Source organism: Panthera tigris, chromosome F2 (genome assembly GCF_018350195.1).
Source record: "Panthera tigris isolate Pti1 chromosome F2, P.tigris_Pti1_mat1.1, whole genome shotgun sequence".
NCBI lineage: Eukaryota > Metazoa > Chordata > Mammalia > Carnivora > Felidae > Panthera > Panthera tigris.
In genome coordinates, this window is record NC_056676.1 from 1,122,082 (window position 1) to 1,142,312 (window position 20,231).

At 39.4% G+C, this 20,231-nt stretch overlaps 1 protein-coding gene across 2 annotated transcripts in view; it reads right to left on the reverse strand.

Annotated features, from left to right (window-relative positions):
* Nucleotides 1–335: 335 nt before the first annotated feature.
* PRKDC (protein kinase, DNA-activated, catalytic subunit) overlaps nt 336–20,231 on the reverse strand; it is a 214,760-nt gene continuing 194,864 nt past the window's right edge. For both annotated transcript variants that reach the window (XM_007085581.3, XM_042972680.1), the window contains 12 exons: nt 19,895–19,982; nt 19,651–19,794; nt 15,128–15,332; nt 14,654–14,721; nt 8,401–8,621; nt 8,003–8,095; nt 5,085–5,174; nt 4,803–4,874; nt 4,526–4,727; nt 3,487–3,675; nt 2,786–2,925; nt 336–867 (listed from right to left, as the gene is read on the reverse strand). In XM_007085581.3, the coding sequence (XP_007085643.2) occupies nt 663–867; nt 2,786–2,925; nt 3,487–3,675; nt 4,526–4,727; nt 4,803–4,874; nt 5,085–5,174; nt 8,003–8,095; nt 8,401–8,621; nt 14,654–14,721; nt 15,128–15,332; nt 19,651–19,794; nt 19,895–19,982 (1,717 nt within the window). In that variant the 3' untranslated portion in view covers nt 336–662. The remainder of the gene's footprint in view (nt 868–2,785; nt 2,926–3,486; nt 3,676–4,525; nt 4,728–4,802; nt 4,875–5,084; nt 5,175–8,002; nt 8,096–8,400; nt 8,622–14,653; nt 14,722–15,127; nt 15,333–19,650; nt 19,795–19,894; nt 19,983–20,231) is intronic.

Genomic DNA, 20,231 nt, shown 5'->3' on the forward strand with positions numbered 1-20,231 from the left:
GAAGCTACTGGATGCAAAGCACATTCATCTATCTTCCTGTTGTGGATCAGGGTAGCAAAAGTGAGTGCTAAGACCAATGTTTTTCTCTCTCCTAAATACTTTCTCTTCTAGAGAACAATTCTATCATAAAATGTCTAAGTTAGAAGAGAATAAAATGAGAAAAAAAACTAGAAAAATATCGTAAAATATCAAATGAAATCATTTCTAAATATTATAAGCCATATCATTCCTTATTATTCCTGTATTGCTAATATAACATCGTATCATAAAATCTTAGTGATGAAGTCTTCTGGGTGTTACTTCCAATGCGCCAAATTACTAATGACAACACTGCATGGGATGTTCATACTTAAACCATTTATTAAGATAGCTGGTTTATCTAAGTCATAGCACTTGTAATATGCTATATTCTTGATTTAATACTTATACAAGCTTAGATATATTTTTCTATTATAATTCTAGTCTTTGTTTATAATCTAATCATTCATTTATACCAATATTCACTTATTCATCATCATCTTGATTAAACTCCTGCTACGAGACTTTACCACTAAATAGATTTCTTTAGTGCATCAGGAAAATCAGCACATTGATTGCTGTAGGTGAGAGTTGAGATTCTTTAAACACTTTTCATGCTTTTTATCCACTGACTCCCATAGTCTTCACATCCAGGGCTCCCATCCTATCCAAGTTCTGCCAAGGATATTGGGGTCCGTTGCTTGGTCAATCAAGCACTTCACTTGAGCCTCTTCTGACAGTCCACTCTCTGGTTGTTGGGCACGGATGTTGTGATCTTTGTTCCCTCGTGCTACAGCCACATAATCTGCAAAGGCAAGTACGTTCTCATGGCCCAGGAGGAGCTCATCACTGGAAAAAAGATTAAACAAACTCAAAATCATGAACCATGCATTATTTTTCCTTTGTTGCCTTCATTCCTAGCTATCCTATCCAAACGTTTCCTCTCATCACTTATAGAACATTTTCTGTGGTTTATGATCTTGAAATCAAGAGACTGGATTTGTAGGAACACAGAACACAAATAATGTTGCTATTAATATTTGTCTACAGGTGCCTGGCTGGCTCAGTTTGTAGGGCACGTGACTCTTGATCTCAGGGTCATGACTTTCAGTCCCATGTGGGGCACAGAGATTATTTAAAAAAAAAAAAATAAACAAAGCTCATCTACTAAAAAATCCTAAAAGAAATAAATATATATCTATATATGTAAACATTTGACTGCAAGTTTCTGTGTAAATGTATACTTTCATTTCTCTTTGGTGTGTGCATAAGACTGGACTGAAATTACAAGCCCAAATGGTGATTCTATATTTAACTTTCTGAGGAAATGCCAGACTGTTCGTAGCAGCTGCACCATTTAACATTCCCATCAGCAACATACAAGGGCTCCAAATTCTCCACGTTTCCCAACACATGTTATATTCCACTTTTTTATTATAGCCATTCTAGTTGGTCTGAAGTGGTACCTCACCTGCATTTCCCTCATAACTAATAATGTCAGGCATCGTTCCATATGCTTATTGGCCATTTGTACACCTTCTTTATAGAAATGCCTGCTCAAATCCTTTGGTCATTTTTTAAAGGGGTTGTTTGTCTTTTTATTGAGTTGTAAGAGTTTTTTTTAATGTATTCTAGATACAAGTCCTGTATCAGCTGTGACTTTCAAATACTTCCTCCCATTCTGTGGGTTGTCTTTTTACTTTACTTTCTTGATGGTATCCTGTGAAGCACAAAACTTAAATTCTGATATGAATTTACCTATTTTTTTTTCTTTTTTTTGCTGTGCTTTTTGGTGTTATACTTAAGAATGACAAAAGTCATTGCCAAATCAGGTCATGAAGATCTACCCCTGTGCTTCTGAGTCTTTTATAGTTTTAGCTCTTACATTTAGGTCTCTGATCTATTCTGCATTAATTTTTGTGTATCGTGTGGGATAGGAATCAACTTTTGTTCCTCTGCCAGAGCCATTTGTTGGAAAGACCACTGGTACCCCTGTCAAAAAAACAACTGACCACAGATTGCCAGCTACTATTACTTAATTGTAAAGTCCAGCTTTTATCCCTCTTGTGGAACATCTCTATAAATTTCTATTTGCTTTAGACCTCAATAAGAAAAATTTTCTTTTACGTTTATTTGAGACAGAGAGAGAGACAGAGAGAGAGAGAGAGAGAGAGAGAGTGAGTGAGGGAGAGCATGCATGCACGTGTGACTGGGGAGGGGCAGAGAGGAGAGAATCCCAAACAGGCTTCGAGCTGTCAGTGCAGAGCCTGATGCACTCACGAACCATGAGATCATGACTGGAGGCAAAATCAAGAGTCGAATGCTTAAGTGAGCCACCCAGGCGTCCCAACAAGAACATTTTTGAAGCTAACTTAAAGGCTAACTCAATTTGGATTCTTGCCAACAATGTGGATTCTCCACACCTGTGTGCTGTGCCAACCCAGATCATATTTTCTCCTAAAAAGGACAAAAGCAATTTTAAAATCTAAATCTCCCCTTACATACTAATATTATTGTAATTGCCTAAAAATGCTCCTGCTGTTCTTCACATTGGTACTGGTTATTCCAGGCACCGACTTGAAGCCTGAAGACTGTGCCAAGAGGGCAGAGGCCAAGTACACAGGCTTCAGAGATACAGACCCTGCCCGGCCTTGCAGAAGTTCACCTCCTTAAGCCATGCTTTTTTCATAAAGCCATGCTTTATATGTTAGTCATTCTTTAGTAAATAGTAGCATGTTGGTGTTTTGTTCACAAATAACCATCTTACCAAGTAATAACTGCCGGATTAGCACCTGCTAACTTTCTCTTAGCATAATGTATTTTCTGGCGGGGATACCAATTCTTTTCAGTTACGTTTACTTCTTGAATCCATGATCCTCCTTTTTTTAGCATTTTCTGTTCAAAATTCTAAAGGAAAAGAACATGATGTTCTCTGCTTATTATAACAGTATATATGATCACATTAAAACACTGAACCAGTAATGATTTTAAAATAAATATCTATAACTAGGGGGAGCTTTATAACTTTTTATACACATTCTAATAGTAGTAACACAAATAACAGGGACAACGACATCCCTATCAAGGAGGCCATCACTAAGCTTCATTCTTTTGGGGCTTACTATTTATGAAAGCATCATGTATCTTTATAATCAAGGAAGACTTCACATGAAACAGATTTTAAGCTAAAAGTTGTCTCAGAAATCAGACCTAAATCACCAATAGGTCTACATTAACTCCTCATTAGAAATACACTCATTTGAAACAACAGTTTTCTCCAAATGAAGATTATGTCTCTTATCTGGTTTACAGGTCAACTGACCCCAAATGTTAACTTTAAGAAATACTGCACAAAACAATGTAAATATTTTAATAAACAAAATTTGATACATTTCCAACATATGACAGGAGATGCCAGATCAGTCACTGGTATGTTGTAATGAAAGTAAAAAGAACAAATAACCCTACTTTCCAGTCGAAGGAAGGTTCCTTTACAAACACGTCCATGGTGTTGATAAGCAGGTCTGAGTGTGAGCGGAAGGCTCTCAGTGCATGCACCATGACACTGCACATAATACCTGCTTCTTTCATTGGTAACATCAGATTGATAAATTGGCGAGTCAGACGAAAAGGCATCAACTCAGGGACAGGCAGAAACTAAGGAGGGAAAAACATGGACAAGAAGGAGGACATATGAACTAGAAACCTCAGGGAAAAGGCACAGAGCATCTTCTCATAGTTATTGTTCACAGTGAGAAATGATATCAGCTGCACAGATGTGAACCCACTGCGCCCAAGAGTACCCAACACAATCATCTTTGCACAAACCTGTGTGTGTGTGTAGGACCACACAGCCTGCAGGGATTTATAAGTGCAGCTGAAAATATTCAGGGTTTAATGTCAGAGAAAAGATTTGTACCACATCTTGTGCAAGACATTTTGATTATGGGGCTTCATAAAACCTTATAGTCTTCCCTTTTAATAGGAACACATTTTATTCTTGGCTCTAGTTATATAACTCATCACACCTTTTTTTGTTGTTTATATTCTTTTTTCTTTTCAAATTTTTATTTAAATTCTAGTTGGTTAATATAGAGTACAATATTGGTTTCAGGAGAAGAATCTAAATTCATCACTTATATACAACACCCAGTGCTCATAACAAATGCCCTCCCATCTAGCCCATCTCCCACCCACCTCCTTCCATCAACCCTCAATTTGTTCTGTCTTTTAGAGTCTCTTATGGTTTGCTTCCCTCTTTATTTTCCCCCTCACATATGTTCATCTGTTTTATTTCTTAAATTCCACAAATGAGCATCATCATACCTTCTATAACCTGTCTGAACAAGGCCAAAACAAAGTTGAGATTATCCTTTATTCTGCAAGAATGTCAAATTTAATGACCATGACAAATCAATCTAATTGATTTAAAATCTATCCATTTCCAGAAGGTCCTAGGACTATGGTTCTAAATCAGGCAAGAACAATGAGAGCAAAGTGAGCATACCTGAGTAGCTGATCCAAATGCATGTCCAAAGTCGATTCCAATCATTTCGCCTGTCTCCATGCTTACCATGAAATTGTTCAGATGTCTGTCTCCAATGCCCAGAATCCAGTGGCTAATGCACAGAAGAGCATGAGAGCTGGCAAAGTGGGAGCGGAGTGCCAGGAAGGCCTCAGGGCCTGTGCTCATCTTTAGAAAGGCCCGCCTGGGGGAGGGAGACATGATCTCTGTAGTCTCTGCTACACCACCAGCTAGTTTGTAAAGTCAGAAGGATACTTACTTTAAGAGATCAGCTGGCACTTTACTTTCCCTTCTTCTAAAAGATGTGACTGTTTCAGTACGACTAGCTGCCCTATGATTTAATAATAGGAAATACCTAATTAGAACAAATTCCTATGACTTGAAATTTAAAATTTGAAGTAATTTACACTGAAGCTCAAATATCAAACAGCTAGATTTTGATGATCTCTCGGAAGCAAAACGTTCTAAGAAACAAAAGTAAATACACAACTTTAAGAAGAATGAACTAGTCACTAAAAAGGAAAATCAAAACAAAACTTACTTAAACATCGACACGTAAGCGCCCACATCATGTTTCCCAGACATCTTTGCCAGCCATTCTCTATATTCATGTGGTGGTGCTCTGGGATCACTAACAAGTAGGAAAAAGGGAACCAGCAGCAGGAAGATATTTAGCATTGTAATGATTCAGAGGCAAAGATCATCAAGAATTAATTGAAAAATAGTGAAAAGGCAGGGAAATAAATATGACTTTCAATCACATTTAATATTAACACTGAACGAATGTTACTCTGGATCTAGAATCTCAATATATCATCATTTATTCTTAGTTACTCTGAAAGAGACAAAAGCTATTTCCTATGCAAAAATTCAGGCACAAAGTGATCAGATACAATAAACTTCCCACCTCACATAGAGAGGAACAAGATGAATTAAATGTAAGTGCTAGTAATCCAGGCATACAGTTCTAAAAATCTGGTAGTGGAAGAGAGCCTTAACAATAAGGCTCTTTTTGGCTTGCCACACTCTTTTGTCGCCATTTCCAGTATGCAGATACAAACAAAATCAATATTAAATACAATAAGGTATTTTCTTTTTTTTTATTATTATTTTTTAAAAATGTTTATTTATTTTTAAGAGACAGAGAGACAGAGTGCGAGCGGGGAAGAGGCAGAGAGAGAGAGAGGGAGATACAGAATCTGAAGCAGGCTCCAAGCTCTGATCTGTCAGCACAGAGCCCGATGTGGGGCTCGAACCCACCAGCTGTGAGATCATGACCTGAGCCAAAGTCGGACGCTTAACTGACTGAGCCACCCAGATGCCCCCCCTCTTTTTTAATGTTTATTTTTGAGACAGAAAGAGAGAAAGAGTGTGAGCTGGGGAGGGGCAAAGAGAGACAGAGACACAGAATTTGAAGCAGGTTCCAGGCTCTGCCCTGTCAGCACAGAGCCGGACATGGACCTTAAACCCACGAACTGTGAGATCATGACCTGAGTCAAAGTCGGGTACTTTACCGACTGAGCCACCCAGGTGCCCCAATATGGTATTTTGTTAAATGACAATGGTTTTGAATTGAATTTACAAAGCTGTTTTCAGTAATGTTTCACAGGCAAAATGCAGTATTGGGCTGTTGGAAACGTTTTTTGCACGTTCAGTCACTTTGGGGTTGTGTCAAAAGCTTTAAGTTTTCCTAAAAAGAAATCTGAAGATAGAACTATATCATATGTTACTTAGAAGTTCAGTCACTTAAGGTGAATCTTTTCTGAGTTACTACTAAGTTAATTTCACAACAGAGCTCTCCATTTCAAACTCAATTCTCTCCTAGTTTCAAATGGGATGTTTAGGCCGGGAAATGGCAACATATAAATTAAGAAAAAAAATAGCAACGATTTTACTAGTAGAGGGCAGAAGCACCTTGTTTTACAAAGGCAGTGGGAGGCGCGCCTGGGTGGCTCAGTCAGTTAAGCATCCAACTTCGGCTCAGGTCATGATCTCATGGTCTGTGGGTTTGAGCCCTGTGTTGGGCTTTTGCTGACAGCTCAGATATATATATATTTGAAGAGTACTTTAAACTCCATTGATACCTATGTTTACCTTATGTATTTTACATTACTATCCCATCTTAGAAATGGAGGCATGGGACCAAGGGAAAGGCAAGTCACTTTTTCAAGAGTCCTACTACGTGTTAGGACCACTGTCAGTTGGCACTGGAGTGAGATGTGGGCTGCCTGACCCCGGAAAGTACTGTCCATCAGTTTCCCTGTCTCCCAGGGAAGGCAGAAACAACTATGGGCAAAGGACTCAAATGACTGGAATTAAAAGTTCGTGAACAAAGCCTATGTAACAACAGCAAGAGTATGAATAAGAATATGCTTAATTGCACACAAATCATTTCTGACTGATGAGAATATTGCTCCTATGTAAATACTTTCAGGGCAGAATAGGGTATAATGAAGAGAAATGGCCCAGATTTATGGCTGTTTCCTCTTCCTTCATCGTACAGCTAGTCACCAAAACTTGTCAACTCCTTCAAAATGTCTTTCAATGTGGTCCTTTTTATTCTTCACAGAAATAAAAACACCCAATCCTTTGTGATTAAAAAACATGTGTTCATTGTAGGCAATTTGGAAAATATGAAAGGATAAAGAAAAATAAAAAGCACCAGTATCATAACCTAGAATTACTCACTAATAATTCTAGCTAGCCCACTTGCATGCTGGGCAGCCTAGGACTAGTTACATAACCTCTCTGGGCCTCAACGTCCTTATCTGAACAGAGGTGTTAACAAAAACTTGTAGGTTTTTGTAAGAAAGAAATGACTTCATACACATTAAGAACTTAGAATACTGCCTAGAATGCAGAAAATTCTTAATTAAATGTTAGCTGCTAATCTTATTATTTACTTTATTTCCTTCGAGTTTTTTGTTGTTGTTTGCAAAGCTAATACTTCGGTTCACTGTGGTAAAACGCACACAACTACTGTTTGGAACCCTCTGCTCCCTTTAGTTTATTCACCCAGCCAGAGGCAGAGTAAACAACTGGCCAAGGTATAGTTCAGAGGCCCAGTTGAAAAGGTGCCCAGGGGCACCTGGGTGGCTCAGTGGGTTAAGTGTCCGACTCTTGATTTTGGTTCAGGTCATGATCTCACAGTTTGTGAGCTCAAGCCCCGCACTGGGCTCTGTGCTGACAGAGCAGAGCCTGCTTGGGATTCTCTCTCTCCCTCTCTCTCTCTGCCCCTCCCCTGCTCTCACTCTATCTCTCTCTCAAAAAATAAATTAAACAAAAAAAAAAATCAAATAAATAAATAAGGGGCCCAGAAATGACACTGGAAACACAAGGTAGAGGAAACGTGATCTAAAACAACGTTACTCCGAGGCATTATGACTGGGGAGTAACAGGCTTGCAGGACATAAGTACCCGGGGAAGGGCTGAAGAAGGAGTATTGGGGCTCTAAGTCACCTTGTATAAGCTGCTTTCTCCTCTTGTGACATGTGACTCAAAAGAAGGTCCTTCAAGGTAAAAGTATTTTCAATCCACTCAATTAGTCCTAATCTGAAAAGGAGAATGAACAGTTTATGAACACAAACCCAAACTGTTCTTTCTAGTCCTGCAGAAGCAAAAGCAGAACAGATTTCTTCACGTCAGTTCTTCACTTACCTTCTCCACATTAAGTCTGAAAAGCAGAGGTTTACAAGTGCTTATTATTCTGTTTAGCTCTTTGTGAACACTAAATAAAACACTGAATTGTCAGTTGACTTTCAAGCCCAGCTCTGTAACCTTAAATGGGGATTGGGCTGAGCGCCAGAATTTCCATTCATGTAAGTCTGTTCTAGAATGACCATGTGCATTGGTCCCACCTGGAGGTCATGGGTATGACACGGTAGGTCTTCAGCTGCATGTTTCTTTGGCTACAGGCGGCATCCTGAGAAAGGAGGACATTCATGACCTCGAAGAGCTGCTCAATCCGCTGGTCCTGGCGCAGGTCTTCACCCCCCTTGACAAGGAAGGGGTACTCTTTCTCATCATGGCCTCGGATGATGATGCGCTTCGGTTTTCTGATAGAAGCCATTACTTTTACCTTTAAGATTTATTAAAATATTTTAGGTGCAGTCTAAAAAACTGACAAAACAACCGATCATATTATCAAAAGAGGAAAAGTAAGGCTGGTTGATACTCATTCCTCAAAAAGAGACCTCTCTTTGAAGACAGAGTCAAGCGACAGAAAAATAACAGAATCTAGGACCAGCAAAAGATGTGTTACCTGTTCAAGCCCTACTGCTGTGCCTCCGGAAACTTCATATTCCTTGCTACATTTAATTGCTTATAAATGTGGATATCCTTAATAATGAGCAAAATGTACACATGTTAACTTCCTAAAATTACTTAACCTAACCCCACATATATTTTATAGAAGATACATACATACACATGCATACACACAGTTTACGTTTTGAGTTTGTTACATTCTTAACTATGACAGATGTTGACACATCAAAACATTATATTAAGAAATTCAGTAGACTGTTGGAAAGGCGAGGAGAGAATATGGCGGCGTAGGAGGACGCTCACCACGTCCTGATCACTTAGATTCCACCCACAAACCCAGAAAACCGCCAGAAGACTAGCAGAACGGAGTCTCCAGAGCCAGGCGCAAACAAGAGGCCCACGGAAGAGGGTAGGAAGGGCGGCGAGGCGGTGCGCACTCCACGGACTGGCGGGAGGGAGCCGGGGCAGAGGGGCGGTCCGCTGGCCAAGCAGAGACCCCGAGTCTGGCTGGCAAAAGCGGAGGGGCCGGACAGAGTGTGTTCCGACAGCAAGCAGGACTTAACATCTGGGAGGTTATAAGCTAACAGCTCTGCTCGGAGAACGGGAGGGCTGGAGGACAATGGGAGGGAGAGTTGATAAGCCCCGGACGACAGAGCTCAGCTTGGCGGGGAACAAAGGCGCTCGCCAGCGCTATCTCCCTCACCCATCCCCCAGCCAAAACCCCAAAGGGAACCAGTTCCCGCCAGGGAACTTGCTCGCTCCGCGCAAACACCCAAGCTGTGCTTCTGCGGAGCCAACCCTCCGGAGGGTCTGACTCCCTCCCAGTGCCGCAGGGCCCCTCCTGAAACAGATCTCTGAAGGAAAAGCGAGCTGAGCCTCCCCCTCCCGCCCCTGTGCACCTTGCCAGTCCACCTCAGCTAATACGCCAGATCCCCAGCACCACAAGCCTGGCAGTGTGCAAGTAGCCCAGACGGGCCACGCCACCCCACAGTGAATCCCGCCCCTAGGAGAGGGGAAGAGAAGGTACACACCAGTCTGACTGTGGCCCCAGTGGTGGGCTGGGGGCAGACATCGGGTCTGACTATGGCACCGCCCACCAACACAAGGTATTCAAGACAGCACAGGGGAAGTGCCCCGCAGTCCTGCACCACTCCAGGGACTATCCAAAATGAGGAAACGGAAGAATTCCCCTCAAAAGAATCTCCAGTTAATAACGACAGCTAACGAACTGATCAAAAACGATTTAAACAATGTAACAGAAAGTGAATTTAGAATAATAGTCATAAAATTAATCGCTGGGCTTGAAAACAGTATAAAGGACAGCAGAGAATCTATTGCTACAGAGATCAAGGGACTAAGGAACAGCCAGGAGGAGCTAAAAAATGCTATAAATGAGCTGCAAAATAAAATGGAGACCACCACGGTTCAGATTGAAGAGGCAGAGGAGAGAAGAGGGGAACTAGAAGATAAAATTATGGAAAAAGAGGAAGCTGAGAAAAAGAGATAAAAAAAATCCAGGAGTATGAAGGGAAAATTAGAGAACTAAGTGATGCACTAAAGAGAAATAATCTACGCATAATTGGTATCCCAGAGGAGGAAGAGAGAGGGAAAGGTGCTGAAGGGGTACTTGAAGAAATAATAGCTGAGAACTTCCCTGATCTGGGGAAGGAAAAAGGCATTGAAATCCAAGAGGCACAGAGAACTCCCTTCAGATGTCACTTGAATCGATCTTCTGCACGACATATCAATAGTGAAACTGGCAACATACAAGGATAAAGAGAAAATTCTGAAAACAGCTAGGGATAAACGTGCTCTAACATATAAAGGGAGACCGATAAGACTCATGACAGATCTCTCTACTGAAACTTGGCAGGCCAGAAAGGAATGGCAGGAGATCTTCAATGTGATGAACAGAAAAAAATATGTAGTCGAGAATCCTCTATCCAGCAAGTCTGTCATTTAGAATAGAAGGAGAGATAAAGGTCTTCCCAAACAAACAAAAACTGAAGGAATTTGTCACCACTAAACCAGCCCTACAAGAGATCCTAAGGGGGATCCTGTGAGATAAACTACCAGAGACATCCTACAAGCATGAAACCTACAGACATCACAATGACTCTAAACCCATATCTTTCTATAATAACACTGAACGTCAATGGACTAAATGCGCCAGCCAAAAGACACAGGGTATCAGAATGGATAAAAAAACAAGACCCATCTATTTGCTGTCTACAAGAGACTCATTTTAGACCTGAGGACACCTTCAGATTGAGAGTGAGGGGATGGAGTACTATTTATCATGCTACTGGAAGTCAAAAGAAAGCTGGAGTAGCCATACTTATATCAGACAAACTAGACTTTAAATTAAAGGCTGTAACAAGAGATGAAGAAGGGCATTATATAATAATTACAGGGTCTATCCATCAGGAAGAGCTAACAATTATAAATGTCTATGCGCCGAATACGGGAGCCCCCAAATATATAAAACAATTACTCACAAACATAAGCAACCTTATTGATCAGAATGTGGTAATTGCAGGGGACTTTAACACTCCACTTACAGAAATGGATAAATCATCTGGACACACGGTCAATAAAGAAACAAGGGCCCTGAATGATACATTGGATCAGATGGACTTGACAGATATATTTAGAACTCTACATCCCAAAGCAACAGAATATACTTTCTTCTCCAGTGCACATGGAACATTCTCCAAGATAGATCACATACTGGGTCACAAAGCAGCCCTTCATAAGTATACAAGAACTGAGATAATACCATGCACACTTTCTGACCACAATGCTATGAAGATTGAAATCAACCACAGGAAAAAGTCTGGAAAACCTCCAAAAGCATGGAGGTTAAAGAACACCCTACTAAAGAATGAGTGGGTCAACCAGGCAATTAGAGAAGGAATTAAAAAATATATGGAAACAAATGAAAATGAAAATACAACAATCCAAACGCTTTGGGATGCAGCGAAGGCAGTCCTGAGAGGAAAATACATCGCAATCCAGGCCTATCTCAAGAAACAAGAAAAATCCCAAATACAAAATCTAACAGCACACCTAAAGGAAATAGAAGCAGCACAGCAAAAACAGCCTAAACCCAACAGAAGAGAAATAATAAAGATTCAAGCAGAAATAAACAATTATAGAATCTAAAAAAACTGTAGAGCAGATCAATGAAACCAAGAGTTGGTTTTTTGAAAAAATAAACAAAATTGACAAACCTCTAGCCAGGCTTCTCAAAAAGAAAAGGGAGATGACCCAAATAGATAAAATCATGAATGAAAATGGAATTATTACAACCAGTCCCTCAGACATACAAGCAATTATCAGGGAATACTATGAAAAATTATATGCCAACAAATTGGACAACCTGGAAGAAATGGACAAATTCCTAAACACCCACACGCTTCCAAAACTCAATCAGGAGGAAATAGAAAGCTTGAACAGACCCATAACCAGAGAATAAATTGAATCAGTCATCAAAAATCTCCCTACAAATAAGAGTCCAGGACCAGATGGCTTCCCAGGGGAGTTCTACCAGACATTTAAAGCAGAGATAATACCTATCCTTCTCAAGCTGTTCCAAAAAATAGAAAGGGAAGGAAAACTTCCAGACTCATTCTATGAAGCCAGTATTACTTTGATTCCTAAACCAGACAGAGACCCAGTAAAAAAAGAGAACTACAGGCCAATATCCCTGATGAATATGGATGCAAAAATTCTCAATAAGATACTAGCAAATCGAATTCAACAGCATACAAAAAGAATTATTCACTATGATCAAGTGGGATTCATTCCTGGGCTGCAGGGCTGGTTCAACATTCGCAAATCAATCAATGTGATACATCACATTAATAAAAGAAAAGAGAAGAACTATATGATCATGTCAATTGATGCAGAAAAAGCATTTGACAAAATTCAGCATCCTTTCTTAATAAAAACCGTCGAGAAAGTCGGGATAGAAGGAACATACTTAAACATCATAAAAGCCATTTATAAAAAGCCCACAGTTAATATCATCCTCAATGGGGAAAAACTGAAACTGAGAGCTTTTTCCCTGAGACCAGGAACACCACAGGGATGTCCACTCTCACCACTGTTGTTTAACATAGTGTTGCAAGTTCTAGCATCAGCAATCAGACAACAAAAGGAAATCAAAGGCATCAAAATTGGCAAAGATAAAGTTAAGCTTTCACTTTTTGCAGATGATATGATATTCTACATGGAAAATCCGATAGACTCCACCAAAAGTCTGCTAGAACTGATACATGAATTCAGCAAAGTCGCAGGATACAAAATCAATGTACAGAAATCAGTTGCATTCTTATACACTAATAATGAAGCAACAGAAAGACAAATAAAGAAACTGATCCCATTCACAATTGCATTGCACCAAGAAGCATAAAATACCTAGGGATAAATCTAACCAAAGATGTAAAAGATCTGTATGCTGAAAACTATAGAAAGCTTATGAAGGAAATTGAAGAAGATACAAAGAAATGGGAAAACATTCTGTGCTCATGGATGGGAAGAATAAATATTGTCAAAATGTCAATACTACCCAAAGCTATCTACATTGTAGTATCTACAATACTACCCAAAGCTATCTACCCAAAGCTATATCCAATGCAATCCCAATCAAAATTGCACCAGCATTCTTCTCGAGACTAGAACAAGCAATCCTAAAATTCATATGGAACCACAAAAGGCCCCGAATAGCCAAAGTAATTTTGAAGAAGACCAAAGTGGGAGGCATCACAATCCCAGATTTTAGCCTCTACTACAAAGCTGTAATCATCAAGACAGCATGGTATTGGCACAAAAACAGACACACAGACCAATGGAATAGAATAGAAACCCCAGAACTAGACCCACAAACGTAGGGACAACTAATCTTTGACAAAGCAGGAAAGAACATCCAATGGCAAAAAGACAGTCTCTTCAACAAATGGTGCTGGCGCCAGTCAGAGTGGCCAAAATGAACAAATCAGGAGACTATAGATGCTGGAGAGGATGTGGAGAAACGGGAACCCTCTTGCACTGTTGGTGGGAATGCAAATTGGTGCGGCCACTCTGGACAACAGTGTGGAGGTTCCTCAAAAAATTAAAAATAGATGTACCCTATGACCCAGCAGTAGCACTGCTAGGAATTTACCCAACGGATACAGGAGTGCTGATGCATAAGGGCACTTGTACCCCAATGTTTATAGCAGCACTCTCAACAATAGCCAAATTGTGGAAAGAGCCTAAATGTCCATCAACTGATGAATGGATAAAGAAATTGTGGTTTATATACACAATGGAGTACTACGTGGCAATAAGAAAGAATGAAATATGGCCCTTTGTAGCAACATGGATGGAACTGGAGAGTGTTATGCTAAGTGAAATAAGCCATACAGAGAAAGACAGATACCATATGTTTTCACTCTTATGTGGATCCTGAGAAACGGAACAGAAACCCATGGGGGAGGGGAAGGAAAGAAAAAAAGAGGTTAGAGTGGGAGAGAGCCAAAGCATAAGAGACTGTTAAAAACAGAACAAACTGAGGGTTGATGGGGGGTGGGAGGGAGGGGAGGGTGGGTGATGGGTATTGAGGAGGGCACCTTTTGGGATGAGCACTGGGTGTTGTATGGAAACCAATTTGACAATAAATTTCATATATTGAAAAAAAAAAAAAAAGAAATTCAGCAAATAATAGGATCAATAATAGGATCAGAAAACTGCATTTGAAACCAAGGTGGGAAACTGTCTTTTGTTTGGTAAAGACAAATACATCATTCTCATACCTGAAGAACTAAATACCACAGTTGCAATCCACACACTGGTACCTACCCGCTCATCAAACCCGGTGATTCGTGCATGGTATTCTGGCACTGGCTTTCCTTTGCCATCATACTGACCTAAGACAAACCATAGAAGCTTTCTTTAGGTACAGTTTGTTACAGAACCCTGTATTTTAACACATACCTGTTGATCTAATTTTAAAAAGTTATACAATAAAATTTTTTACTGAAAGTTGTCATTTAAAAAAATCTGACTTTTTAAAAATAATGCTATTATTTTTCGATTTGACTAATGGAAGTTAGCTTCCTAATTAATGAAGTAGACTCCTAATTCAAAGTAATTATAGATTCTCCTAATGACAAAAAAGTATGGCAAAATTTTAAATTCTTAATAAATTTATTAAATTCTTAAAAAAAAAGGTAACTATCAAGATCCCAATATTACTATTTTAGAAATCAAAAGTCCTTGCTACCCTACTATTCTCCTTAGAGTCCAGTTTTGTCACCCTAAGGGTTAACTCACCAGGAATCTCCAGCTCATTTCTCAAGAATTCTACTTTGAAATCACTCATCCAGGGTGAACATTCTTTCAGATTCCCAGGTGGCTTTGAGTCTCTGTACATTTTAGATAGTAGTGAGTTGGTAATGTCGGTGAAGTCACGAAGTTTCATTCCAGGTAGCTTAGAACCTCCTTTTCCAAAGTATTTATCAAATTCTTTTCCAAAAGCCTGAAATTAATAATTTACCTTAAATATTAATGTTTAAACTTTGAGGAAGGTTCTAGGCTTATGTTTATAACAAGTATCCAATTATTTAGGCTTTTTTCTATTTTTAAGGTTTATAGTTTTGCTTTCCTTGAATGTTTCAATACTCTAAACATGAGAAGCCTGTCTTTTGTTTGTTTCTTTGTGTTCCTTTGAAAAGACAGAAAGGCGTCAGTGGGGACTTACAGTCATAAATTCTAATCATAAATTCTAATAAGGGCTTAAAAACCTTTCAACCTCTTTGTGTTCATTATCTAGTTACTGGTCTACATCGTTATGACAAGAAGAATACTTAGGAATGAGGTACTGAGGCGCCTGGGTGGCTCAGTTGGTTAAGCGCCAGACTTCAGCTCAGATCATGATCTCACAGCTCATGAGTTTGAGCCCCGCATCAGGCTATGTGCTGACAGCTCAGAGCCTGGAGCCTGCTTCCAATTCTGTCTCCCTCTCCCACTGTCCCTCCCCCACCCACACTCTGTCTCTCTCTCTCAAAAATAAATAAATATTTTTAAAAATGAAGGAATGAGGTACTAAATAGAGTAATTCAATCAAAATGAAAAGCCCATGATTCTTCATCACAGCTGAAGAACAAAAGATAAAAATACTCCTTTCCTTAATAAGGGTTTTTCAAGCCATTATTCTGGATCATAAACCAGTACAAACATTTAGATAATTTATATTTCTAAAAGCAATAATTGTAAGTCCTTTATCTTGGAACCTAACAAATATTTCTTTGTATTAGTCTCTAATTGTATAGTCTCTATATTTTTGATACAAAATAAAAAAAACAAAAACAAAACTCAAGAGTATCATTAATAGTGACTTAATAATAGTCATCAAGATTTACCTACTCGTCTTTAATTAGAAATTTTTTACAAAATTTCAAACTCACCCCAAAACACAAATCTGGTATAAATGAAATATTTGCTCTATTTCAAGACAATCCGTTATAGTAAAATTGACATCTATAAAACAAACTTATTCTTTAATCTGTAAATAGATTAAAAGTATAGAAACAATCTGCAATTCTTAGAATACATAGAAAGATTATCTATTTCCAAACATAATCAGTACCAGCAACATATGTGAATGGCATAATGCCCTCTGAAGTGAAATTCTGTTTTGACAGATCATTATTTTAATCAATTAGTGCAAATCGTATGCTGATTTGGTATGAAGCATAAAGTTCTAGATTGGTTTTCCAAGGTACTAGAAATCAACCTCAAAACAAGTATCATGCCTGGTAGGAATAATCGAGGTTCATTTCTGCTGCTATGATACGCTCCCTGGGTTGGCAGAAGCTGTGCTCAGCAGCAGCTGGGAAGAAGTGGTCCACCCTAACAGATTTCCAGCGTAAAGCCTTCACAGCACACAGGGAAAAGTGGCCATGAATTCAAGGGATAACACACAGTCTTCACTGGGGACACAGGTGATAAACAGGGTCAGACATTCTCACACTGAGGAGACAGACAAGCAGCAAACTGGGGTGAGGGCAGGGGTCACAGCACCCTGAGAGCAGGGCAGATGGGGGAAGGCTGCAGAAGGACGGTACTGCTGAAATGAAGTCTTCTCCCAGGTGATGGATCGGTTCTGCTATGCTGGGGGACCTGGTGTCAGTTGCCATTCTGCCATTCTCCTTATTTGACACTGGACGAGTCTCTGTTTTTCAGATCTAGCTTCTCTGTGTAGAACAAGGCATGAAGAAGTACAGTCTGCAAGTCAAAGCCCACTGCCTGTTTTTATAAACAAAGTTTCATTGGAATCCTGGCAACGATATCCTTTCACTCACGTACCGTCCAGGACTGCTTTTGTACTAGGACGGCAGATTTGAGTACTTGCAACATGAGTCTGGAATGGCCTGAAAGCGCAACATCCGGACCTTGACAGAAAATGCACACAGACTACCGGCTTAAGACAAAACCAACACAAACACTTTTCCAAACCTAGGATTCTACAATCCTATAAATTGCATAGTACACCGATTGTAAGTAAAGTATGTATACTTTCTGTTATGAGGCCCTTGCATATTCAATACTGTGAGACAGACGTCATACAATGTGGAGCCTAATATATGTCACAATATGGAATATAGAGAAGTTAGGGTTTTACCTTCACTTTCAGGATACATCCCTGGGCACATTCAGGCAACAGATAGTCCTGTACGTTCCCACATTCACACCATTAACTAAAACTACCCTAAGTAGGAAGTACCCACCAAAATCTATCTCTACTTACCAAAACTATATCAATTATTCACCTAATTCAAGATGCCAGTTTCACGTCAGGCAGTATTTAGTAGGCGGAAAGAAAAATCCCTGTCCCCAAGTCTAAATGAGGAGGCATAAATTAAAGAAAGAATTAAATATGGTTTCCCACTCCTGAGGATCTCCCCAGAAGAACCCATACACAGATACTCACAGCAGCAGTATTTATAACAGCTAAGACGTGGAAATACTCCAAATGTGCATCAGCTGACAAAAGGATAAAGAAAATGTGGCAGGCCCTAACAGTGCAATAGCATACAGCAATAAAAAGGAACGAAGTCCTGACACATGCTGTAGCACGGATGAACTCTGAAAACATTATGCTGAGTGAAGGAAGCCAGTCACATACTGTAAGATTCCACTTATACAAAATGTCCAAAAGAGGCAATCCACAGAAACAGAAGGCACTTCGGTGGTTGCCTGGGAGTGGAAGCAGTGGGTGGGGGTGGGGGATTGGGAGCACCTGCTAACAGGTATGGGCTTTCTTTTTGGGGTGATGAAAATGTTCAAAAATGTGGTGATATTTACACAATTCTGAGTATAACAAAACTACAGTATTGTACCCTTTTGCTTTTTAAAGTTTATTTATTTTGAGAGACAGAGCGTGCATGAGAGTTGGGGAGGGGCAGAGAGAGAGAGGGAGAAAGAGAGAATCTCAGGCAATCTCCACAACGTCAGTGTGGAGCCTGATGGGGGGCTCGAACTCACAAACCATAAGATCATGACCGGAGTTGAAGTCAGATGCTTAACCGACCGAACCACCCAGGCGCCCCTTCAGTATTATACATTTTAAATAGATGGATTATAGGGTGTGTGAATTATATCTTAATAAAGCAGTTACTTAAAAAAACACTAGGGGAGCCTCAGTTGGTTAAACATCTGGCTCTTGGTTTCAGCTCAGGTCGTGATCTTGCAGTTTCATGGGTTCGAGTCCCTCATTGGGCTACATGCCGACAGTGCGGAGCCTGCTTATGATATTCTCTCTCTCTCTCTCTCTCTCTCTCTGTCCCTTACCCACTAATGCTGTCTCTCCCTCTCAAAATAAACTTTAAAAAAAATGTCCTTAAAAAATAAGTAAATAAATAAATAAATAAATAAATAAATAAATAAATAAAAAATAAAAAGATTCTCCTTTGCACTAGAGACTGAAACTGAGAACTCTGGCAGTATGAGTCCCAGGACTTCTCCACATGCTCTTAAAGTTTACTAAACAAAAGTAATTTGACCAAAGTTACAACAAAAATCAGTGTGATTAATGCTAACAAAGGTGTACATAAGGTGTGTTACACAACAGAGAAGGAGTATCTAATTCTCGTCCGGGAAGGAGGTTCAGGGAAGGCTCTACAGAAGAAATGATGCGTACGTCAAGCCTCGAGAGTGAGTTCTCCACATGGACAAGGGAGAGAAGGTAAACCCACTTAGAGGGAACAACAAGCACAAGGCCTGGCAGTATGAAATCGGGACATTTCAAGTTTCATTTTGATCTCCACTGGCTCCCAGGAGCTTTTCCTGAACTGAAGGGCAACTTTAGAAACAGCTCTCATGTATCCACACTTGTCCTCAAGCCACAGTTCTTTATATACTGTATTTGTCAGCCAATCCCTTTGAATTCAGGAACGGAGTCTGTCTTCTCTTTGTATGTCCTGTAGCACTCAGGAGTATGCCTTGGACAGATATTAAGTGCTCAAAATGGTTATCAACTATAAAATGCAAATATTTTCTTGATCCAACATACACATCATTATGAAAATTATAATTACTAAACTACACACAACCTTCAAATCTAAAAATCTGAGCATGAAGAAAATAATGCAATAAAAACTCCATGGTTTTTCTATTGCCTCACCTGCCACCATCTGACATAAATACATGTATCACTATCTCACAGAAAGTATCAGATCTAAAGAAAAGGTTACAAACTCAACAGACATTTTAAAACCAGAATTATTAACAAGCCAGCAAATGTACAAACTAATCTTCACAATGGTTCCATTGTCATAAAAGCAGACTACCCATACCTGAATGAACCTCTTTCTGAAAGCTCCAAGGCCTGGAACCTTTGGGTCTCCCAAAGCTGCATACATTCTTTGATACATCTTTTCAATGTGTTTTTTATTAACAGGGGTTTTTGCTAGTTCAACCTTGATATCATCAGTCCAGTCCTGTGCAGGAAAAAAAAAAAAAAAAAGGGAAAAATCAAGTTGACTACAAGTAGATTTTATCCAAATTCTATGTTTTATGAACTGGAAGCTATTACATTACCTTAAAGAGCATTTCAGGATTAGAGAGCTGCTCTAGGGCACTAATAAAGTCTTGAATCACTCCTCCTTGATCCAACTTAATTTTAATCCTATAAAACAATTACCAAGTTTAGGTAATCAAACATCTTCCAAAGATCAAAGCCTATGGTTTTTGTATATGACAATTACTTATATTTATATATAAAACTATACACATACATACATACATACACACACACACACACACACACACACACACACACAACTAATAGTCTAGGGAAGGAGCAATTTTAAAATTCTGTTCAATATTAGATGAAGAACAAAGTATGTATTCTACCAAGAAGTGAGGTTCTTTTTCT